This window comes from Terrapene carolina, unplaced genomic scaffold (genome assembly GCF_002925995.2).
Source record: "Terrapene carolina triunguis isolate 2854851 unplaced genomic scaffold, T_m_triunguis-2.0 Scaffold85, whole genome shotgun sequence".
Taxonomy (NCBI): Eukaryota; Metazoa; Chordata; order Testudines; family Emydidae; genus Terrapene; species Terrapene triunguis.
Window position 1 is genome coordinate 59,372,271 of NW_020664436.1, and position 25,321 is coordinate 59,397,591.

The 25,321-nt window shown below is 41.1% G+C and overlaps 1 protein-coding gene across 1 annotated transcript in view; it reads left to right on the forward strand.

Moving 5' to 3' along the window:
• The window catches only part of TRDN (triadin), a 291,579-nt gene that overhangs the window by 249,096 nt on the left and 17,162 nt on the right, over window positions 1–25,321 (forward strand). The window contains exons 39-47 of the mRNA XM_029911016.1: window positions 4,988–5,032; window positions 6,058–6,075; window positions 8,396–8,443; window positions 9,332–9,352; window positions 14,187–14,213; window positions 15,301–15,339; window positions 15,557–15,598; window positions 16,628–16,675; window positions 24,685–24,714. Of these exons, the coding sequence (XP_029766876.1) occupies window positions 4,988–5,032; window positions 6,058–6,075; window positions 8,396–8,443; window positions 9,332–9,352; window positions 14,187–14,213; window positions 15,301–15,339; window positions 15,557–15,598; window positions 16,628–16,675; window positions 24,685–24,714 (318 nt within the window). The remainder of the gene's footprint in view (window positions 1–4,987; window positions 5,033–6,057; window positions 6,076–8,395; window positions 8,444–9,331; window positions 9,353–14,186; window positions 14,214–15,300; window positions 15,340–15,556; window positions 15,599–16,627; window positions 16,676–24,684; window positions 24,715–25,321) is intronic.

A 25,321-nucleotide genomic window follows, 5' to 3' on the forward strand; every position in this document is an offset into this window, starting at 1 on the left:
CAGAAAATGTATATCCCATGGGGCCAGATTGTGAATATCTTTGTCCTGATGGTGAGCTGCTGTTCACACAAGTAGGAACAATTGGCTTCAGTGGAACAATTTATGGGAATCTCCTCACCAGTGGGAGTAAGGTGTTTATAACCTGGCCCTCAATGAGCCAAGGTAAATATTTGGAATTCCCCATTTAAGCTTTTCCCTAACACAATCTTTTGTTACCTAAATTGGTCAAAGTCCAAAAGAGGATGGGAGATAACACCAGCATACAGTCTATGAATCACTTACGGACAGGGAGTTCAGCGATTAGTAGGCCTTGTGTTGATCCTGTGCACAGGGGTGAATTTCACCCATTGTGAGGACCACCATGGGCCAGATTGTGAATCTCTTCCCTCTGACTGCAGTTACTTGCATGAATATTCCCACTGAGACAGCAAGGGGATTCACAATCTGGCCCAATAGGAGAAACCCATGGTAAAATGACTGATAGAAAACTCAGCTATTTGGTGCTCAGTTTAAGCTGCTGCTGAATAGCCTTATTATATGTAATAGGCACTGAAACAGCAGATATTTGAGTCTCATTGATCTTGTTTGACAGCGCTGCTGTTATCATGGGGACTAGCTTTGCATAAAAATAAACTCTTCTTGAATCAGCTCACTAATATACTTCTTACAAACATGCATTCCTTCAGTATCAGGCAGACAGGTCTTTCTTTCTCACCTATTTGTCTGAACAAACATTTTTGTTGTGATTGTGATAGTTTCATTGGGAATCCTCATTCTTTGTATGTTAGTTTCCCCATCTCCCTTGTATAACAGTGGCGCATGCTAGTAGACGTAGAATGTCATAGATATGTGTAGGATCTCCCTGCAACATTCCACTGCATAGAGCAACTGGTGATATTTAGAGGTCTTCTATTGCTGCCTTCTTGGGGGGAGGGGCAGGCAGGCAATGCTCTTCATCCCAGTCTTTGAACATCCAGAATCTGTTTTTTGCCTCATTGTCCATTATTTGTTTACTGATACTGGAGACAATGGGCCACATTTAGTGAAGCTGGTTTAAGGAGGTGTAAAAGACCTTTTCCTTCACCAGTCTGGTCCTGAATCCTATGGGAGGATTTATTCCAAGAGAGGACATGCAATGGTACCACCATCCTCTCATGGATGGGCAGCTTTAAGATTCCCTCTTGACTTAACCAGCCACTCACTTGGTAAGTAGTGCTGACCCCTGCAGGCCTCCTGGAAGTGAGGTGGTTGCTGCCACATTCCGCTGTTGCAACCTTCCCCTTTGACAGAATTTTCACCTGTAGGGGCCTCCATCAGGGTCTATATGGTTGGACTCCAGCATAGATCCTGAGCTGAGTCTGTCCTAAGAAGACAGCAGCAGCTCATGGGATAGTTGAATTAGCATGTCAGCATAAGTGGCCTCTGCTGAGGCAGTCTTCTGCCCTTGGCAATGAAAACCATCCAGTTCCAGTTCACCGCACACTGATGGAGGGTTGGAGGCTTTTTCTTGGCTGCTTAGTTGCATGTAACACATCCAGTCAGCACGAATACTTGCCCTGTGAGCACAGTGAAATCAGCACTGACTGAATGGTTAGCCATATCTCCTCCAGATATCAGTATATAGTTCAATTTCTGAATGCGATGGCTCTTGAATATCACGCAGCCAATACAACCATCTAGTTGCAAAGCTGTTATGTTGGGGTGGTCAGAAGCTTGGACAACTACAAACTAGACTAGAGCCCCTGGAATTTAAACCCTTAATGAGAACATTGGATTATTGAATTTGTTTTTGTATAAGAGATTTTTTCTCGGGTGATTCATGGTTGCTTTGGAGAAGAGTGGCAGTTTGTTGGTGACTGGAAGTACTTATTTTAAAGCATCAGTTGTTCTTCTTCCTGCTGTGTGCCAGTCAGACCCGCTGACAGCAATTCTGGGCCCCGGGGCCATCCTTAGGGAGCTGCGGGGCCTGGTGTGGAAGTGACGAATCCATCACTTTCCGGACTGACCGCACTGGCCAATCATGCCGGGCAGTGGGGCCCCCGAAAGCGCAAGCCCCGGAGCGGTCACCACCCCACACACGCACCTAGGATCCCTGTGGCCTGCCTGGGCAACTTTTAAAGGGGCCAGGGCTCCCGGTGGCAGCAGCCAGGGGCCCCTGGGCCCTTTTAAATCACTTGGGCCCCTGGGCAATTGCCCCCTTTGCCCCCCCCCCCCCCCCCCACCCGGCCCGGTGCCACTGGGCGCCCTTCCGGCCTGAAGGATAAAAAAAACCTCAAGGGGAGCTGCCTCTTTTTTCACTTTGATTCACAGCAGCTTCATAATGTAATTCCTATCATTCGTGCCACCAAATTCAGAGGTATTACAAGACTGAGAAATCAACAGATGTACGAAAACATATTGACCCAAAAAGGGAAAAATTTAAATTCAGATATATTTGTGACCAGCCAAAGCAAGAGAACCAAATTCATCCCTGGTGAAACTCTGTTGGAATCAGGGGAAACATACAAGAATCAATTTGTGACTTTGTTTTCACATTTAAAACTATATCAGAACAAGAAAGAATATTAATGATGGGAAACATCAAAACAAGTAATGTTTGAAGGAAGGAAATTCTGTTTCATGTCGAATTTCAACATTTTGAAATTTGACTTCATTCCTAAGCAGAATGAAATGTGAACATTTGAAAATCATTCTGTGAAAGATTCTTTTATTTATCAATCAAAATGTTTTGTTTTGACAATCTTTTTTAATGTGTTGTTATACTGTATATCAATACAATACAAAATGTTGAAAAAGTGGGGCAAAAGTAATTTCAAAATGAAAAATCAAAATGTTTCCTTCCAAAAAATGTTAAAACGGGACACTCTGAAACTCAGAACTATTTCCCCAAAATGGAATTTTTACTAACTCAGCAGGACTTCATGAAGTGTTTTGATTTCAATGGTATTACATACCCTGACAGAAAGTGGTTCCATCAAAGTTTTTCCAACTATCTCTACTCAAAAGTTTGGGGGATGTATTGGGTTTAGGTAAGGACCAGATATTCAAAGACTTCCCTAACCCAGTCCCTCTATCTTCCTACCTGGTTTCACTCAGTGCTTAGAGAGGCAGGTAAAAGGGTTATCCAGCCACCTTTTGAAGATCTGACTGGACGTGAGAAGGAGGGCTGCATCCATAACAGGGAGATCTGCCACCAGGAGTATGAGCAGATCCATAAGCTGAAGAAGACTAGGTTAAGGACATCTGGTAGTTGATTGAATATAGGAGAGGGGTCCTTACTTTTAACAAATCATGTTCAAAACTACACAAAGATTTGTCTGTTGTCTCATTGTTTGCTTGTTTATCTATATCGGTTGTCTCTTGTCTTATACTTAGAGTGTAAACTATTTGGGGCAAGGACTGTTGTTTTGTTCTGTTTGTACAGTGCCTAGCACAATGGGGTCCTTGTCCATGACTGGGTTTCTTAGGCACTACAGTAATACAAATAATAATGGTTTGATTTGTGGATACTCAATTGTTGTTTTTACAAGAATAGTTTACACTAAGGTTTTATTTCACATGCCTGTCTAATGAACGCTTAATTCAGCAGGAGTATTTGATGTCAATATGCCAAACAGGGTTCAGACATGGTGTTCTGCTCTCCTGTATTAGGAGAGAAAGCTGGAAATTTACATATTTGTGCCCTTTGGCTTAAACTGACTTCATTGCACATATTGCAAAAGCACCTGAATACACAGCATTGTCACAGCCATAGTCTTACTATAATCGAATGCTGCGCTAACCTCAGAAAATCCCAACATGCAAATTTATTTAAAAAGCTGTCCTCCCTGTATTCTTACTTTAAGAGGCAGGATATAGTGAAAGATTCATGGAGAAAATGTTCTTGTGAGACTTCCATCATAACTAGGGAAAGCAAAAACCAGTCAGTTTAAGGCTCACATAAGCACTGAGACTTTGGTGCTTAACCAAAGCAATGGAAACTCCAAACCTTCTGAGGTTCAGTCATCACTAATCCATTTGGATGGTATAGTGCCCACTTTAAAGTCATCTAGACCTTTCCCTACTGTATCGGTATATGAAACTGTTAATATACAAACCCTAGATGAATGGAAATGCATTGGAGTTAAAATTTAGCTGAGATGTGGAAAAGAGCTGCTTTATCTAAAATAGCTGCTGCTTCAAATTTCTGGCTGTGCCCAAATGGTCCTGTCAGTTTCAGAGGTAGCTGTGAGATGGAGCCGAGTCAGTTTCAGTGCACAGCGCTCATATTCACCTGACAATCACATTGCAAAGAAAAAAATATAGTTCAGTAATAAAAACTAAATTGCATGTAAATGAACAGAAATTACCAACTACTTTGTGACAGCTGAAAGGTTTCACCATTCAGTTCTGTATCTTCTTTGTTTTCAGTATACAATAAAGATTTTTCTTAGCTAGATTTTATTCCATCAGTGTTAATTCCCTTTGAAATAAACCAGTTATTTTATTGTATATATTTAGGGGCAAATCTTGCTCACTTCTTTGTGGCCGCTAAGGGCTATCCAAAAAGAAACTGATGAAACAAAGAGGATTTGGCAAGCCAATGCTAGTGATGAACATGCCCAGAGCACCTGAGAATTTAGTTCTTTGGAAGCAAATGCTCAGCACAGATTTGGGAGTGGGGTTCCCAAAATTGTTACCATGAGCTAGGTGGAAAAACAAGTTCATTTTGAGTGGCTAATTGGAAGACACTATCAAGAGTGTTATTGATTTTCCCATTGCTAAAGCTTGGGGTCTAATCATTTGTCCTGCCATGAAATATCTCACCAGGCAGTCAGAATACATATTTTACAGTGCTACAATAAACGTGATGCTAAAAGAATGTGTTGTGTTTATTTTGTCATGGTGATTTGTGTAAAATATGCTGGATTTATAAATATATTGCTAGTTATGCACCTGTGTTAACATCACATGAATTTCTATCTTTTATACCCTTTTCTTAATACAGAGGAAAAAATCAAACAAGAAAAGACAGCTCCCACTGAAAAATCAGGTAAGGGAGGTGTCATCCTTTCTAGATTTATGCTTTTTTTCAATACTGTTCAGAATTCACACTTATGTACTAAATTTACATTGTAGTTATTACTCAGAATAATTTTGAAATATGTAACTGATGGCATTTAGATCCAGACAGTCCCCATGAGCATACTTCTTTAGGAAGATGCTATGTACCTCAGAGTTGATCAAGTATAATAGTAATTTAGATTGTAAGCTCTTTAGGGTACTGGTCCATGATTGGGGCTTCTAGTCAAATAATAGTAGTAATAATAAATTATCCAAATAAAGTGTTTTGTGGATATTTTTATTGCATAATTCCTGTGTGTTACTTTGAATATGCTTCTTATTTGGTGCATGACCTATCTTGCAAATTAGATACCCATTGATATAGTGCATATTTGAAAACAGTTGCTTTATTTAAAGAGTAATTGTTAATTATATTGTTTGTCTTTATGTTGCACTGTCTAGGAATTTGCATAACAATGGTATTTTAACACAAAGTGATGATACATAACATCAGGCCTGCCTAGCTAATAAAAATATTGTTTTGATATTCATTATACAAATATACTACTGCAGATTTCCACAGTAAAGTCCAAAACAGTTTAACTTTTATATCGGTGTATTAATAGCTTTGGGGAAAATACAAAATACTATATTGCGGTATTTTTATATGGAATATTGGGACCCTCAAATCATATCTACAAGTACTGTTCAATGAGTTAGCTATCAAGGTTGAGAAAACTAACTTAGGGAAGGAAAACAATAGCATCCGTGTATCTTCAGCCTTTTCTACAACTAAATTCAAACTTTTTTTTAAATACCTTTGTAAATCTGGCCCATAGTAACATTACTTATACATCTTTACATGTGAAGGGAATGAGAGGGTTCAGCTAAGAATGAGTGAGGAGGGAATATACAAAAGGGAGGGAACAAAGTAAGTAGGCAAAATGTTTACAATGTATTTCTTTGTTCTTTATCCCTAAATATGACATTTTTACCTTCTTTTATCCTCTGTAGTCAAGTCAAAGCCAGCAAGTATGTGGTATATACCTTGATAAGGACAAATCCTATAATATAGTTGGATGTGTGGCTATTTTACTTTTAACAAATAAAAACTTTGTATTGGTAATTTATTAGTTTTTTGCTTAACGCTTCATTCTCTCTATCCCAGCAATCCTAATCTCGGCTATTGCTTTGATTTAACATACTTGTTTATCATTCCTAATTGGCAGCCCATTCAGTTTTCCGTAACCAACTGCATTAGCACAGTATTCATCATGTTCCCTCCCATATCACATTTTTCAATAAAGAAATGAATAAAGGAGTAGCAGACTTTTAAAGATTCATTGTTAACCATCACTTGGGGCTGAATGACCACTGCTGTTCAAGTAAACAACAATGGGAAAAAACACATTATGCAAAATTCAGCTCACCCTCAAATGGGATTGGGAGGGTGTAACTGAGTATGGAATGTGTCCCAGTAACTGTAAGATGAATTTTAAAAAAATGTCAGAACACTTAGCCAGTGTCTGAATAAATGGGCTTAAAGTATGGTAAGTTTGTTGACTTTCTGTGCCCTTCTTTTCTTCAAGACGTACAGGTGGACTGCAAAGGTGAAGTGAAAATTTGAATTGAGCACAAAAGTACTCCCAACCCATAAGGCCCTGTGTATGTGGAAGGAGGGGTCAGTCAGCACAAAATTAAGTTTTAACTCATTGTTTTATATTCATCGTCTCCTGTGTGAAATCCCTGGCACTTCCTGGTTTTCTAGACATTTCCCAGAGTGCCTCATTCTGTGGAATCACAGTTAATCATGGAACTCCTGATAATCTTAACGGGGATGCGATAGAGGCATTTAGCAGTGATTTCTAGGATTAATTAATTTTTTTTTAGCTTTGCAGTTCACCTTTAAGTATGTCTTGCTACTATCTGTTTTCTGACAATGTCAGGGGCATCAGAGAAGGAAACAATGGCCAACATAGCCAGGGGCGGCTCTATGTTTTTTGCCGCCCCAAGCACGGCAGTCAGGCGGCCTTTGGTGGCGGTCCGCAGTTACGCAGATTCAGCGGCATTTCTGCGGGTGATTTGCCGGTCCCACTGCTTCGGTGTACCCGCCGCCGAATTGCTGCCGAAACCGCGGGACTGGCAGATCTCCCGCAGGCATGCCGCCGAAGGCTGCCTGACTGCCGCCCTCACAGACACCGGCAGGCCGCCCCCCGCAGCTTGCCGCCCCAGGCACGCGCTTGCTGCACTGGTGCCTGGAGCCGCCCCTGCACATAGCACTCACCTGATCCTTCTGCTCTAAAAATTGCTCTGGCCCCTAGTTGCGTGCAGTTGGCCTAGCTACTATTGTGCTATGAGAGTTTAGGGTTGCTGCAGTTTTCATTTAAGCAGGTGTGTTTATTTCCTCTCCACACATCACTCCTGGAAGTGGCCAGCATATCCCTGCGGCCCCTCGGGGGGCAGGGCCCACCCCCGCAGCTCCCAGTTCCTGGCCAATGGGAGCTGCAGAGGCACTGCTCAGGGTGAGGGCAGCACGCGGAGACCCTCTCACTCCCCCAGGGGCCACAGGGATGTTCTGGCCACTTCCAGGAGTGGTGTGGGGCCAGGGCAGGTAGGGAGCCTGCCTTAGCCCGCCTGACTTTTAGTGCCTAAAATCCTCTGGTTTAGCTTCAGTAGCTCTGGGAGATAGAGCCTGATTCTGGGAGACTCCCTGCCAAACCAGGAAGGTTGTCAACCCTAACTGGGATGTATTCTGGACTTTTGGAGTTCAGCTTAAGTATCTGACTTGCAAACATAAATGCTTGGTAAAAGGGTGGTAAATTTGCACAGCACTTTCCTTTTTTGAGAATTCAGAACTTTCAATAGAATAATTACAGAGCTGATAGAAACCACTGTTTGGAAGGTGAGTTCCCATTGATCCCCAGTGATGAGTATTAGTCCCCAAAATACTTCAATGATCCACCTATTTGTGATCTGTGCTACTGATTTGAGGGTAGACTATAACCATAAGTACTGAATTTATACTATTAAAAAATTACCCCCTTGTTGGTTTTGCGGCATATGCTTTGAATCTCCATCTTGCAGAGTTTTTCATCCCTTGATGTACGTGCATAACTCCTGTTATGTCACAAGGAGACTTGACACCTAGATGCAATATTACTTATTGCTACTTTGCTGCAGACTTCATAATGAATAGACTGCTAGAGGCTAGTCATTTGGCTTTCTTCCACAATAACAGCATGCACAATATAAGATCAATGTTTACTCTTGAAGAAAACATGCACGTGGCTCTTACTTACTTTAAAAAAAGGTATGACTGACTTAGCTTTTTCATGGTGCTGCTTTTGTATAGAGAATGAAGCTGTCAGACACGAAAAAGAAGTTCCACAAACAAAATCAGGTAGGCTTTACTGTATGTTCAGTTATCCCTACATTTGAAACTGCTGTGTAGATAAAAGTCACAATAGAACTGGATATGACAAATGCCAAAATGTACAAGTGCATGACACTGTTGAACTTTTTGCAGCATACTGTGGCCTTGAAGTGTGGCAAATAGCCATTACATGTCACTAGAATTCTTATGTCCATTTCTTCAGCTATATAAAGACAATTTCCTGCTTCCTTGACTCCACTCTGTCAAGAGAGTTATGTCAGCAGAGTTTGACCCATTGTCTGAAAAGTGTTTGTTTTGAATACTCTCACCTACAAAATATTTTTGGTATCATTCTGCTATTCATTTGGATTTCATTGAACTCCTGCATGGTTCAAATTCTCAGGACCAGGTACAGTTGCCATTTTCCTCAAGGATAGTTATCTCCCAATATTAGCATTTTATATACTAGCTTCTTCAATCCATCACATTGGACTATCCATTTTTATTTTGTTAAATGACTTTTGGATATTATCATTAGTATGAAGTATCTCTGTGCAATGTAGTTACTGCAGCAGTAAAAAGCAGTACAGTTCAATTTCACTATAAAGTGATGACCACCCCTATAAAAGAGAGATTCTGCTCTGGACTCCAGAGTGAAAGAAGCTGTGTAGATGTAACGTGGCTATTGTTAATAATTTATATTTCATTGTTATATAGCACATTTTATCTAGCTCAAAGTGATTATCATTATTGTTTTAGTTATAATGTTAGTTACAATAGTAACTTCACTAAAAACAATGCTTAATTATATGTGACAATTAATAAATCAAGTAAGCCTGGGCTGGAAAAATATTATGCCAGCCTTCTCCATACATCTCTATTCTGAATATTATTCTTCCCTCTTTTACTTCTCAGCCAGATCAAAAGTAACTGCAAGTATGTGCCATAAACATTTTCTACTGAATATAAACCTGCCTTTAGATGCATGATGCCTTGGATTGGGATTTATTTTTGCAACTTTGTCATGCTAGAGAATGCTATTTTCTTTTCTAAAAGTGATGCATTGTGGATTTTATTCATTCTGCTTAAAAAGCAAGTGAGCCAAAGCTACTGGTGATCTAATATTGTGAAGCTGCAATAGTCATATAAGCTAGTTTGTGATTACTTTTTATATAAGTAAAGTAAATGATCCTAGTAGGATAATTTAGATTAGTGTGGTTTTAGGTAGGTGTGGTCAGATCAATTTTTGATAAATTATAGATTAATTTGAATAATTAAAACATAACAGAATTAGAAGAAAATGTTATATAATGTATTTGTACTGTTTGGGAAATAGTTTGTATAGAGAATTAACCAGGCATGTTTGCTAGCTTTTTCAATAGCTTGTATTTTTTACATCTAACAGAATAAAATACCCAATTAAAATGAAGAAGAGAATGAAAGATCATGATGTTTAAGTGAGTTAGAAGAGAAATTAGACAACACACACAGAATGAGTCTTCCTTGCACTCCAGAAATTCCCCTTGTTGAGAACTATGGGAGTTTTGGTTATGTAAAGAAGGATTGGATTAGTGTCAATTACATTGTGAAATTAGATGTTACATACTGCACATTGTGTTAACGACTATAATACTTTTAATAAAGATCAGTGTTTATGCTTATGAAATGTGCGAATTAATTAATTAATAGAATTAAAACATAGATGTAGTTCATAGAAGGTCTGATTCAAAGCCCATTTAAGTCAATTGAAAGCCAAAGCCCATTGAGGTCAAAGGGAGGATTTGGCCCATACAATATGTGGAGGTTAATCCTTCAAACTAAAATAATCTATTGACATTATTATATGATATCTCTTGGAATCTGAGAGTCATTTCAGATCACATGAACTAATGTCCATTATTTTCTAATGTAGGCAAAACAGATATATATTCTTTACAGAAAGCTGCACTAATGAAATAATTTAGCAATACTTTAAAGAAATATTCAGATAAAGTAATATTTGAACTTAATTAAAACAGACTGAGGACAGAGAACATGGAAAAACTAGTTACCACCTTAGGAGTGATTCTGAAACAAGTTTTCATTTAAAATAAATAAACCACCATTAATACAACTTTGTTCATGTCTTTCTAAGAGAAAAAGCTTGTGGTACAACTTGTGAACTACAATAATATAGTTTGTTTGCAGGGACGTGTCTGTCAGCAGAAGAGAAGGAAAACCTGTAAAAAGATGAGTGCTTGGGTACTGAGAAAATAACTAAAGTACATACCTTGGCATATAAATGATCAGAAAGGTCTTTGAGGCAGTTGTTATGTGTTTGTACAGTGCCTAGCACAATGGGGCCCTGGCCTCTTGGTGCTACTGTGATACAAATATGTATGAATGAAAATTATAAAGCCAAATCCTGAGAGGTCTTGACCACCTTCAACTCCCACTGAAGTCAGCAGGTGGCAGCAACCCCTCAGCACTAGTGCTGGTAGAAAATTTACCTTTGAAACTGTTTTGTAACAAAAAATTGTGTCAACAAAACAGAACTCTTAGGGGAAAGGATCTGCTTTCTGTGGAAAAATTACAACTTTTAATTTAAAAAAATCACCCAAAGCCTAGAAGTTTTAGCAGAAAACAGACAAATTTCAATTCAGAAATGCAAGCCTTTAATTTTGGTGTGTGGAACTGAATCAAAATGTTTCATTTTTGCTCAGTTTGATAGTAGACCACATCCTTCTGAGCTACTACAGTGTCCTGGGGGACTTGTAGTTTGGGTAGCTGATAACTCTGTTCTCTTCTGTGAGTAGTTTTTGTTCTAACTTTCTTCTTCAGTAGTTGAAAAGAGTTCCTCTGAACTCTCTCCAGTTCAGGACATTAAGAACATGGGCAGGAAAGAGGGAGGAATAGCTCAGTGGTTTGAGTATTGGTCTGCTAAACCCAGGGTTGTGAGTTCAATCATTTAGGGATCTGGGGCAAAAAGAGTACTTGGTCCTGCTAGTGAAGGCAGGGGGATGGACTCAATGACCTTTCAAGGTCCCTTCCAGTTCTAGGAAATAGGATATCTCCATTAATTTATTTAATGTCAGCAAACAGCCAACTGTGTACCTACATATTTTTATCTACAGTTTATACCCTGATCCAGTAATCCCTGTGTAGTTCTAGTTAAAAGACTTTCTGGATCAGCTTTATAGAGCATCCTCATTTACATTAATATCTCTTGGTTTTAACTGATCTTTTCACTCTCAAGGAAGAGCATCTATTCTGATTAGGGGCTGCCCAATCCTAGTACTAACTGTGGCTTCACTGCAAATATTTCTAATTAATTTATATGTACGTTATAGCACTGTAAAGCCATGGATACTGAGTAATCAATGGTCTTAAGGGCTTGTGTAGCACAGCTATATGCTAAATGTATACGGATATTTTGAGTCAAATTTCTTTCCAGTTTGTACCCTATGCTATCCCATTAGAATCAATGGATTGGGCATAAATCAGCGAACAATTTGGCTCATTATGTGAAAGGCAGGCCATAAACAGAAATAAAAATCTAAGTCTGAAGTACTCCCAAATTATCTCTGTAAATTTTAATAGTAATCACCAACATTAATTAGCATTTCTTCATTAAAATAATTAGTAAACCATCCTATTTTCATTATCTCCAGTTTAGTGTGAAATGGTGTCTGTGTTGGCAATTGGTCATTTATCAAATCAGAGGCTTTAATTAAATCAAAAACACAGTTCCTGCATACTGATTACTTTTAAAGGCTATCAAATTATGACTGGTTACCTTGAACAGAGGACAAAGCTTGTGGTATTTTTTTCTTAAATAAGAAGTAATTGTTTAATTATATGAAATGCTAACATATAGTGGGAGAAACATTTAGTGTGGAATTTTCAGAAAATCTCAACATTGGCCCTTCACTGCCTCTGCAGAATTCAGTAGTAAAATTCCCAACCTTGGGGTACAATTTCTCTCAACATTTTAACACTGGTTTTAATCCCCAGCTTTTTGGTCTTGGTGCAGATGAGGGGGGAGAAGACAAAGGTGACTCTAAGTCTTCTTTATGCCTCCCCTCATCCACCAACCTAGGCCAACCATGGAGTCAGACAGTTTCCTGTTCAACAGCCAAAGGGGAGAGGTAGTCTGGTGGCAGAAAATGGACAATAGATGATAATTGGGGCATGAGGTGCCCAAACTACAACTCCCATGGGGCACCATGCAGCATTTTCAAATTTATTATTATAATAATTATTATTATTGGATGTTCAGTTTTTAAACAAAGTCTACATTTTCCAAAGAAAATGGACATATTTTGTAAAAAGTTTGTTTAGTTGAAGATGCAACTTTCCATCCAAAAAAAAAAAACAGTTTTGATGGAAAACTTTTGGCCAACCCTGTTTGATAGAGAAGCCACCAGATGAAACACACCATTTTCAGCTGAAGCGAAAGGTGATAGTCCACCCAAAGTCAAGAAAAGTTTATATATATCCCTGCAAACTGAACCCATCCAATTCTGTACTGTTCTAGTTAAAAGGGATTACGTTTCTGTCTGGCATGCAGGGTTTCTGTCTTTTCTTATCTTAAAATCCATAGGATAAAACGAATATTAATGAAACAGGGGGAAAGAGACGGTTTCATTTTCCAGTCACCAGGTCTCAAACCATGTAAATTCAGTACTGGGTTTACAATGGTGCCACGGCGTCGGGTCCTCCCTCAGAAGGGGCCGCAGTGCCTGGACCGCGGCCCCTTCCTCACCCCGCCACTCGCTCCTCTCTTCCCCCTCCCCCTGTTCACTCCCCTCCCCACCCCCCCCCCCCCCCCCCGTGTGAGCAGCAGGTGTGGCCTCAGGGGGAAGAGGCTGATAGGGAGTGGGGTTTTGGGGTGAAGCATGGATGGGGCCTTATGGGGAAGAGGCTGAGCAGGGGCAGAGTCTTGGGGTGGAGCAGAGGGTGGGGGGCTAGGGTGACCAGATGTCCCAATTTTATAGGGACAGTCCTGATATTTGGAGCTTTTTCTTATATAGGCACCTATTACCTCCCACCCTCTGTCCCGATTTTTCACACTTGCTATCTGGTCACCCTACGGGAGACTCACAACAAATTAATCTGGCCCTGTGTAAATTGATGCAGATCCTTCACTGGAGCTATGTTAAAATTACACCAGCTAAGGAGCTGGTCTGTTGTATCTGTTGTGTATTTTTTTTTGCATCAGTTCCTAGGGACGGGACCACAAATGATTGTGCAAGGTGCTGTACAAACACATAGCAAGAGACCGTTCCTGCTCCAAATAGCTTACAGTCTAAAAAGCCAAGGCAGATGGTTTGGGGGAACAAAAGGTACAGAGAGGTGGAGTCACTTGTCCTAGGTCAGACAGCAAGTCAGTGTCAGAGCCCTTAATTAGGGTACATGGCTGGTAGGACAGCAGAGGTGAAAACTTAAACCCGCTTTACAGAAAAAAAGATGTTAGGTAGCTATAACCTTGAGTGCTTATCTGAAAAGAACCCTATTTAAATACTTACTGATCTGAAAAGCTTTCATTGGCACAGTAGCTGCATGTTGGATTACAGCACTTCAAAGGGTAGGATTCGCAGCTTTCACTGTTTAATTTCTGTTTACATGTCCATTGCATGGACTCATTTATTTCCAAATTAATATCCTGTGGGGATAGCTGCAGTTGAAAGTTAAGATCTATCAAAACTGTCAACTTCTAAAAATAAAATAACATCAAGCCTGAATGTCTTCATTTTTATTTATTTATTTATTTCTGATTGTTTTCCTGAAGAACCAGCATCTGAAATGACAGTAGCAGGTAAATTTTACACTTCTCTTAAATGTCTAACAGAAAGGACCAGTTGTATACAGTGTTGTTGTAGCTTTGTTCATCCCAGGATATTAGAGACAAGGTGGGTGAGGTAATATCTTTTATTGGACCAACTTCTGTTGGTGGGAGAGACAAGCTTTCAAGCCACACAGAGCTCTTCTTCAGGTCTGGGAAAGGTACTAAGCATGTCACAGCCAAATACAATATTGAACAGATAGTTTAGCATAAGTAGTTAGCACGGATTCTAAGGGACCCTTCAAGGTGAAGTGGCCCATTAACTCCTCTGTAGTCATAGGGAAATAAGGGGGTTAGTGTGTTACAGATTGTTATAATAAGCCATAAATCCAGTCCCTTCATTGAGGGCATGTTTTTTTAGCATCTAGCTAAGTAAAGCAGTGAAACACAACCTCTCTAAACATGATTAACCAAATCCTTGGCTGGTGTAATCTGGCATAGCTCCACTGAAATCGTGAGTACTACGCCAATTTACAGCTGTTGAGAATCTGGCCTGATGAACTGATTCTTTTGTAGTCACTGTATTTATTTATTTTTAAGTGTGTTTGGGTGAGCTAGACAGAGGTGATTAGCATTAAGCCAGCTTGCGTTAATCAGATAGCACATGCATCAAGAGACACTGAATCCTTATTACAGCTGGTTGGATCATATGGAGTGAAAATGAACAGTTCTAAGGCATACTGCCAGATCTCTGCTGTACTCAACAGGGAATATTGGAATGGCGCAGATGCCTGCAGTTATCCACCTTAGTTAATTTCAGTGTGCTTAGCTGAGAATAGCCTTAGCTGACTAGCTGTATTCTGGGGGGTTGGAAAAGGAATGCTGAAAAAGGGCATACACATATGTCATGCTAAGACAAGTATGTTTGTTTGGAGTAAAGCTTAATAAAAAGAATATAGTGCTGTAGACCTACAGTCCGTTGAAATGGGCAAGATTTATCCCTGCTGTAAATTTAGGAACATTAATAGTTACACCAGGGATCAATTTGCTCTATGTGTCCAAAATAGAATCCCCAATAAAGGCCTCTTAGTTAATGATATTTCCTTACAAATCTTTCTAGCCAAGAAAAAAACAGAAAAGGCTGCAAAGGAAAGAGAAGGTAAAAGCCGACTATTTGAGAAGTCTGTGTGTGTAAGATCACCATAGTAGTAATCTCATTGTCCTTGCTGTGAACATTACAACTCTTATTATTGTTGTTTGAAACAATCTCGGAATGGTTTGCCCCAGTTTCAACTGAAGACTGACCTTGATAATCTGATTGTTACAAAGTTAAATTGTCCCTTCCCTAAACTGTTATATTCCTTTCTCCTTTGTAGCAAAAACAGAGAAGAAACATCCCAAAGAGGGAAAAGCCAAAGGTAATAAAGGGAAGAGAAGCTCTGCAAGCAGTAATTTAAAATGAGAACATCAGGTTTTACAGGGATTAGAATGGAGAGCTTTATTAGTCTTTCTAATGTGTGTAGGGGGAAACCCTGGAGTTGCACATGAAGCCAAAGTAATTCAGCATATAGAGCCCTCTGTGCATGAGGTGGAGGGATGAAATCAATACCTCGAACCTGGAGGTAGGCTGCAATGTGGCCCCTTCCACAGCTGGTATATTAGCCTGTCTGCAGGATTCCCAGCCACTGTATCGACATAGGAGTGTAGTGGCCCCTTCCTGGTCTGCCATAATGCTGCGTGCTGGGACAGCATATTTGGAGCTAGCGTGGGTTCCATCTCCCCAGTGTGTGGGATATTTTGAATTGCTGACCTGTATATTTTGTGATGACTGCATTCACAATTCGAGATAATTATCATTTGTGTAAAACATTTCCTGGTCACAGACATGCTGGCTAAGCTGTTTGGGCTCCACAGTTTCAACCAAACACTGCTTTGTTCAGCCAAACACTACAGCCATTTGCAGTTGCTATGATGGTTTATGTAATGCCCAGTAAAATAATTAGTAGCATTGGACAGACAGACGAAGGTACTGAAAGGCATGAAACCACATATATGGAGACCAATTTATGGATATTCGTGCTAGTTAAACAGAGATCATTTTTCATAGAAGTGCAGATCTGGAAGGCCCACCTAGAGCCAGACCTTCACACACCGATCCACAAAAATCAGAGACATCTGTCCACACAAAATGATCAGGCATACTTTTTTGAGGATTCAAATGGTCAGTCTGAAGACAGCTATTAGTAATATTTTAATAAAGCAGGTTTGTTAGGCACAGTTTTCCTTGTTCTGAAATTTCCCTTTTTAAAAAGTTTGTTTGCAAAATCCACTTTGATCTGTTTTGTTTCTATGAACTGTAAAGTGTTAACCAGTTCAAAACCTATCAGTTGTGTGTTTTTACTTAAATGCTAAAATTTCATTACTTGGTATCTAATGTGTTTCTTTAGCAGTGCCAACAGTAAAAGAAATTCTAAGACAGCACAACCTGACAACAGGTAATCAATATTTCCTCAGTCTTATATTTTTAAAGAGAGCCCTAGCCTGCAAGCTCTTTATGTGCACAACTCTCATTAAAGTCAATGGGAGCTTCACAAGGGGAGAGCTGACAGAATCAGGCCCATATTTATGTATTTGTAGACTGTTGTATTTGGACTGTATCTCTGTCCTTAACCCAAACATATTTTCAGCCAGTTACCTTTTAGACCAAGTGGTCTGTCATGGCGTTGGAGATGTCTGATTTAGAACAAACATACGTTCCTCCTGGAAAATCTGTTCGATAGCACAAATAAATGAGCAAAAATCTCTCCAATTCACCTTGTCTCTCAGGACGGGGAGCTATCCCTGTAAAACAAACAGCATAAAGGAGGGTGGGATATTTCAGTACAAAGTCTGCCTACAGTGTCTTGTCACATAAGCTCTTTGGGGCAGGGACCAGCTTTTTATTCTTAGTTTGTACAGCACCTAGTACAAACCTGGACCATGGCTGTGGTTCACAAGTGCTATGATAATACAAATCATCAAACTGGTTCTACTTATGGCCAGATCCTTGACTGCTGTAAATCAGTGCATGTGAGTTACACTGATTCATATCAGTTGAGGATATAAGCCTTTAATCTCACTAGAGAGTAATAGCTGTCTGTAGTAGAGACTATGAGTCAAATCCGCTTTGAGTTGTGCTTTGTGGACTTCAAAGAGGTTGCTCCACTATAACTGCCAACAGCATTTGGCCCAAGCTGTTTAAAACACCCTATGGTGTCTCTAATTGAGCTCAAATATTTTTAATTATAACAAAATGTGCAAGACAAGTATACACAAAATGAACAATAAGGAAAAACAAAACAAACTAAAGCAGGGACACAGAAAGTTGGCCCACTTCCAGGTGACTACTCACATGCTTAAAATTAAGCACATGTATAAATGCTTTGCTGTATCAGGACTGATCGGCTTTCACATAAGAAGATATCTGCTCTTCTTTCACGGGGAATGGTGAGTCCTGGGCTCAACAAATAGATTGTAACTCCTGCTAATTCTGTAGTCGAATAAGAGATGCAGAAATTCAGGAGATAGAATCTGTGTTGCAAAACAGGCCTCATTATTTTATGCTAACTTTTGGAGCTCAACACGTAAAGATAGGGAGTGCTCATAGTGCTGCCAGGTATTAACATTGCCTGACACTTCCCATTATAAGACCGTGTTTTCAGTTGCTTAGAACTTTGCCAAACTTTAACCATTTGGGTTAAAAATTTTAATGCCCCATGCCTGATTCAGGCTAAATTTTTCTAGAAAACTTCAGCCAAAATGGTTCAGCCATTTCTGAGAATGTGGCTAGGGAAATACACTGTTTTGCCCATGTTGAATTCTTTGAAAAGCACTTGTATCCCCACACTTTCAAGCAGGGACTTGAAATTTAGCAGGGAGTTAGTTTCTTGTAAGGGATGTCTTTTGCTATCTATGTGAACATCCACCCAAATTTGGCCAAGTTATAAGCTGTTCACACAGCTCAACAGAAACTTCTTGAATGTTAGAAACTAAATTCCCTGAAGATTCTGTCCACACTGGGCATTCTTTCGCTTGGAGCTCAGCAGGACTTCCCTACAATTGCAGCTCTGGGCTCTGCTGTGGGCTGTGCTGGATCCAGAAACTGAGACTAGGAATTGGGATGGGGGAGGCTCGGACTCTTGGCAAGGAAACTGGGAGTGGGAGTTGGACAAGAGGGCCTGGGAGCCAGTTTGTGGGAGAGAGGGAATACTGAGATTTGATGAAGAACTGGGATTAACTAGGCAAAGACTAGGAGAAGGAGCCAAGGAAGGGGTGGTGAAAAACAATGATGGCTTGTCTACAGGGCCCCGCAGTTCAGACTACGAGTGTATGAATTGCGAGCACACTAACGTGCTGCATTCTAGCTGCCCCATATGGAAACTGCTGGTGTAAACTGATTGATTGGCAATCCCTCAATTTGAGGATGATCTCTACCACAGATTTACATATGGGTCCTGAGATGCCTCAGGGGTCTGATCCTGGAACTGCAAATCCACCTGCAGTAGGTACAGACATTTTGTGGCAGGCCAGCGGCCTACTGGGAGAAAGTTTTTTTTTCTTTTTTCTTTTCTTTCTCCTTGCTCCTCTCTCTCTTTTCAGCTTTGAGGGCAAGGTGCTTCTCCTCAAAGCGGGCCACTGCCTGATGGAGGATATGGGGTTGGTTGGTGGCTTGCTCTTCCCAGCTTGTGATGTTCACATCAGTTTTCTTAAGATATGCTTTCAGTGTGTTTTTGTAGCATTTCCTCTGATCACCACATGATCTCTGACCATGGGTGATCTGAGAGTAGAGGACTTGTTATGGGAGGCGAAAGTCTGACATCCGCACACAAGGTCCAGCCCAGCAAAGCTGATGCATGAGGATCATAGCTTCAATGCTGGTGACATTGGCTTCAGCGAGGATGCTGACATTAGTGCGGCGATCTTGCCACTTGATGCGAAGGATCTTCTGGAGGCATCGGTGATACCTCTCCAAACATTTGGGGTGCTGTCAATAGGTCATCCAGGCTTCGCATCCATAGGAACAACAATTGTCTTATAGACCTGGATCTTGGTGTCCTGCTGTAGGTCATGGTCTGTGAAAATGTGTCAGAGAAATTTCCCAAAGGAAGCACTTGTGCTGGATCTCACTGTTGATTTTTTCATTTTAAGAAAGTTGACTACTGAGGTAGCAAAAGTGCTCGACTATCTCCAAAGTCTGTCCCTCTATGGTGATTTGTTGTGGGTCATGTGCAAGGCCTGAAGCAGGTTGATAGAGCACTTTAGTCTTCTCAATATTGAATGAGAGTCCTAGGCTTCGGTAAGCTTGTGCAAGAAAATCCAGTCTGGACTGAAGGTCCTTCTCAGTGTGCACAAGGATGACACAATCATCAGCATACTGAAGATCAGTAATGGACGCCCTGAAGACTTTAGATTTCTAGCGGAGACGTCAAAGATTAAAGAACCGCTCTATATTGAATGTCAACTCCATTGGGGAGGTGATCTTTAACTAGGACCAAAATGACTGCTAAATAGATGGAAAACAGGGTTGGGGCAATAACACATCCTTCCTTAACCCCAGTTTTGATGATGAAAGGTTCCATCTCAAGGCCATTACAGAGAACCATGGCAGTCATCTGAGCATGGAGAAGCCTTAGGACCTTAATAAATTTTGGAAGGCAGCCAAATCTGGCCAGCACCTTCAACAGGGCTTTGTGATTGATAGAGTCAAAGGCCTTTGTCAAATTGATGAAACCCACGTACAGGTCCTGATTTTGCTCCCAAGACTTTTCCTGCATTTGGCAGGCAACGAAGATCATGTTGGTTGTCCTGCGTGATGGTGTAAAACCACACTGAAATTCCGGCAATATTTCCTCAGCAAGGGGAAGTAATCGGTTTAAGAGGATATGGGCAAGAATTTTCCCTGATGTAGATAGCAAGGGAATGCCACGATAGTTTCCATACATAATGTTCATTGATTCCTACAGGAAATTCTGTAAGCTGACTGACAAACTTATTCCTAATTGCAAAACTGACACCATGAATGCGCCTGTCCTCTGCAGATTTTCCTTTCCAGAAAAAGGTGTAGACTCCACCTTGTCCTCTCAGTTGACCTTCACTTGGGCACCTTGTCTCACTTAGGGAAGCGGCATCGATGTTATATCTTGCAAGATCCCTGGCAACGATAGCAATTCTTCTTTCCGGCCGTATATTATCTTTGTTATCCATCAGGGTGCGAACCTTCTTTTTATAGCTTCGACCGCAGGCAGAATGATCCCACTGGATGCAGTAATCCTGCCCAGAGTGTATGAGACAGCCTAGGTGTAGGGCACCTTTTATAGCCCTCTCCCTATGTGGGGTGAGCAGAGGGGATCCTAAAGAGGACTGCTCAGTCGCAATAGTAGCTGCCGAATTGCACCCCTGTATCAGTCCAGGTGCCAGACAACCATCTAACTACCACTGCCTCTGTGCAGATTCGTGGCTAGGGACTGCCAGATTCACTAATCCTGTCCCCATCACCACTAGTCCATCACCACAGGGCTTGGAAGGTTGGAAAGAAGTTGTTTCCCATGGTAGAAGCCTGCGCATGATTTCTTTTAATGTGGGGAAGCTGGTGCGCTTACAGCAACCACACGATCATGACACGTTGAAGGTCTGGGACCCAGTGGCAGGGAAAGTCCGAGATGACTGGAGATCTCCACTTGCTGCAGCCTTCATCCACTTTCACAGTTGTTGAGATCCGAGGACCCTCTTCCACCTGCCCACCTGGGAGATTGGACCATGCTTTGTCTGGGACCTTCCCTCTGACCTGTTCACCTTGGGAGACCCTACCAGGAACATGAAGCTCCCGACAACTTAGCTCTGAGGATCATTGGAACACGCAAACCCCTTCCCCACAACAAGGTGACGGTCCCAAACTAAAAGGCATCTAGTACACATTGTAGTCCCGTTTGAAAGAAGACTACATTAACATGAACTAGGTATCTTTTAGCTGGCACCAGCAGTGTCCACACAGGGCAATTAAAACACAACCGTTCAGTTCATTCTGCAATTCACACCCCTGTAGTCCGCACTGCGGCACAATGTAGACAAGGATCCCAGGGAGAGAGATTGGGACCGGGGAGCCAGTGAAGATGATGAAATGGCTGGGGTAGGGGGGAGCTGAGACAGATGGGATGAGGAGATAGGTGGAGTAACTGACACTGGCGAAGCCGGGAGACTGGGACAGGTGGGGAACTGGGATGGAGAGTCTAGAGGAGTATAAATAGGACTCCCTGTGCAAGGACTGGGTTGAGAAGTCTGAGGAGCAGAGACTGGGACCAGACAGGTGAAGGAGAATGTCAGTGGGAAGAGGAGCCATTGTTGGAAAAGAGCTAGGACTGAGACTGGAACAAGTTGGAAGGAATGGGGCAGAAGGGTCAGGGCCGGCTCTACTGTTTTTGCCGCCCCAAGCAGCATGCTGAATTGCTGCTGCGGACGGCGGGGGGAGTCCTTGTGCTGTTAGGGTGGCACACGTGTTTCCGCGGCAGCAGCAATTCAGCAGCAGCTTCTCTCTTCAGCCGGAAGACAGAAGCTGCCGAATTGCCGCCGCGGGCAGCTGAACATAGAAGCTGCCGCCGAATTGCCGCCGCCGCGGAAACGCGCGTGCCGCCCTAACGGCACACGGACTGCCCCCGCCATCCGTGGCGGCAATTCGGCGCACTGCTTGGGGCGGCAAAAACACACGGACTGCCGCCCCTTGCAGTTTGCCGCCCCAAGCACCTGCTTGGAATGCTGGTGCCTGGAGCCGGCCCTGAGAAGGGTTCATGACCAGTAGAGTGCAATCCCTTCCACAGCCTGGAATGGAGCCGAGATTCCCGAGTCTCCCCATTCTTCTGCTGCCAACAAATATCTGTGAAAGCCACTGGCAAAGTATGAGTCTCCTCCCCATATAGTGCTGGATCACACAGAGTACGACACCCTATTACTGCTATCACTTACTCGGTTAGCTCAAATGGCAGAGGTCTGTTTGGTGGATATAAAGGTTCCAACACTGATGATGACTCCTGTGGGTGTCACGTGGTAGGATTTTTCTTCAGTATGCTTTTTTAAAAACCTAGGAAATTACACCTCCCCCCAAAAATCGGTTACAAGAACATTATTAAGGCTGCAACGTGGAGTATGCAAAAGATAGGAAATGCTAGAATCAGTGTTCCCTCTAATTTTTCCCATGCATGTGCGGAATTAATTTTATGTGCACCAATATGGAGGTGATGTGTGCATATTATGCATATTGGTGCACATAACAAAATTCATGTGGTGGGGGTGGGACCAAGGGGTTCAGAGTGTGGGAGGGGGCTCAGGGCTGGGGCAGAGGCTTGGGTGTGGGGGGTGCGGGCTCTGGCTGAGGCTGCGGGCTCTGGGGTGGGGCTGGGGATGAGGGGTTTGGAGTGCAGGCTGCCCCGGGGCAGCGGCAGGGAGAGAGGACTCTTCCCCCTCCCCCCAGCTCTCTCTCCCTGCAGCAGCAACTGGGCTGGGAGGGAGAGGTGCCTCTCCCCGTTGCTGCAGCTCTGGGGGTGGGCTGGGTTGGGGCCAGGGAAGGGGCACCTCTCCCCACCGTGGCAAGTCTGGGGCTGGGGGAGAGGCATCTCTCCCTGCTGCAGCCCTGGGTGCCTGTGTGGCACTTAATAGGCTGCTGCGCAGCCACACTGTTTAGAGGGAACTTAGGCTACCATTAAAATTGACTGTGCAATGTTAATTCCGCTTACCATGATTTACCCTGATTATTTCTTCTAGTAACCACTTTCTTTACATTACGTGATAGGTCAGTTTAGTCGCATGATATTGTTGCTCCCTGATTCGATAATCCTAGCCCTTAAAGAAGTCTCAGGATGGCTGTGCAAATATATTTCCATAAATGCAAACAGATAATCACAAACGTCTTTTACGTTGTCTCTTTCCAGTGTTTTTATGAACAAAAATATTTGTTGGCGTATTTGTAGGCAACAAATAAAGGTTTTATAAATAACATCAGAGTGAATTATCGTCAAGCATTTGTCAATTCTATATTTCAGTATTAGCTGAACTCTAAGAATTTAAAATCTGAGGCCAAATCGAAGATACTATAATGAGTTTGAGCTTCAGTTCTGCTTCCTATGTATTTCCATTTCAGGCTGATACATTAAGCACAGTGTATTAAATACTAATACTTTGTACTGGAATAATCAAAGCTGAAAAGTATTTAAGAATTCTGATATCATCTAAAATATTAAATAAGAAATCTTCTCTTGGCTTCTAAAGCTTGAATAGAGTAGTTTCATGTTCTTAGATTTGGATTTGAATCTTCATCTGTTTCTTGATATTATAAAGCAATCAGATAAAGAGCAATAAGCAATTTTAAAATCTGTATATATCTTGAATTTTAGAACATTCACATATACAAGGATTTAAGCAGAACCCTACCAAGCAAAAGCAATATTGATACTCGCAGTAGACAATAACTTGTATTCCTTAGTAAAACTGTCCACCAATTATTTAAAAAAAAATTATATCACTAGATATGGACCTGTCTAAATGTCAAAGATGACCCTTCCATAAAGTTCAGGAATATTTGGCTCTGTAGTTTTTGCTCAGTCTAAAACAGAAATAGGCACAAGCAGGGAAGTTCAGACACACATCTAGAGCCAAATACTACCCAAAACTCAGGACTGTCCAAGTCCCAGTTTGTCACTGGGACTATTTCATTTATTTTATAAGACTGTCCTGTAGGTGTTAACATTTACAATTGAGTTTGAAAAGCTAAACAACTGTATAGGTCATTGTTATATTATAATTATTTTACTCTAATTATTTACAAATAATGCAACAATACAGTGAGGGAGAAGCGGAGGGTGAGATTACAACAATAAGACCATAAACTATGATAATAGCTACATATAACATATGTTTTTGTTAAGCTGGTACAATGTTCAGACTAATGGGCAGAGTGATTCTTTTCTAGGTAAACAAATATATTTAGCAATAGAAAGGTAGCTTCACAAGCAGCCTTAATTTCAGGAGTAGAATAACAAGTCTTGTATCTGTGTTTTACAATTTTGGGAGGTCTTAAAGGTCTCATGTCAAAGAAATTTATGCTTGCTGCCCAGTCGAAGTCGCATCTCAGAGAAAACTTAAATTATCACTAAGCATGATAGAAAAATCCTTTATACAAACAAATTATACTACCATCTCTACTGAAGGAAGCATTTTTCAAATAGATTTATTCTTTGCTCCTACAGTGGTAGATTGCAGTAATTTCTCAGATGTTTTCCTGTACAAAAAGGATTATCCAATCACATTATCACCAGAAGATATTAGAGGGCACATTGCAATCACCACTTGAAAAACTCAGCAATTCCAGCAGATGAATTCATTATGAGTCTGTATTAACATGTAGAGATTGACAGTTACTATTAAGTTATTTTATTGTCTTGCATTTAGTGTCTACATGTCATATATTTTTCCCTTACAGAGAAGATTTCTAAAGCTGCAAAAACAGCAAGTACGTTCTATTTAGTGTTATAGCCATTTGTGAGACCGTCTTTGATGTTCAGGTAACATACACTTGTTAATGCTGGAGCAGATAAGATTTTTCAAAAGTTATTTATTCTGACACACTGGCAAGGAATGAGTCTTTTTTCCTCCCCTGAAACCATTAGAGGATTGGGAGGGATGTTACATACTTTATTAAATTTAAGATTGTACATTTCTACAACAGAGAAGAGGTAACTGCCATAAAAGAAAACTTAAACTAGCTGAGAGAGGGACACAAACCCCAGGATAAATAGCTCTCAACTGTAAAAGTTCAACTACTGAAAATTCAGTGTTACATCTTCCACTCTCTTTCTTACCTATTGTATGTCAGACTGTTTATATATTGCAAATTTGTGGTGAATTTCGTATCCTGGCAATAGTTTCTTCTCACAGCTCCACCCCTTTTTTTATTTAAAAATATCAGTTGTTGGGGTCAAACGTCTGAATTTGGTAACTTGACTGCGACTTGATTATAGTTCATTGAAGGTTAGCAAAAATATTGAGGAGAAAAAACGAGACCGCCTCAAAAAAAGGAAATGAGGATAACGAAAAGGAATATTATCAGTATAGTTGAG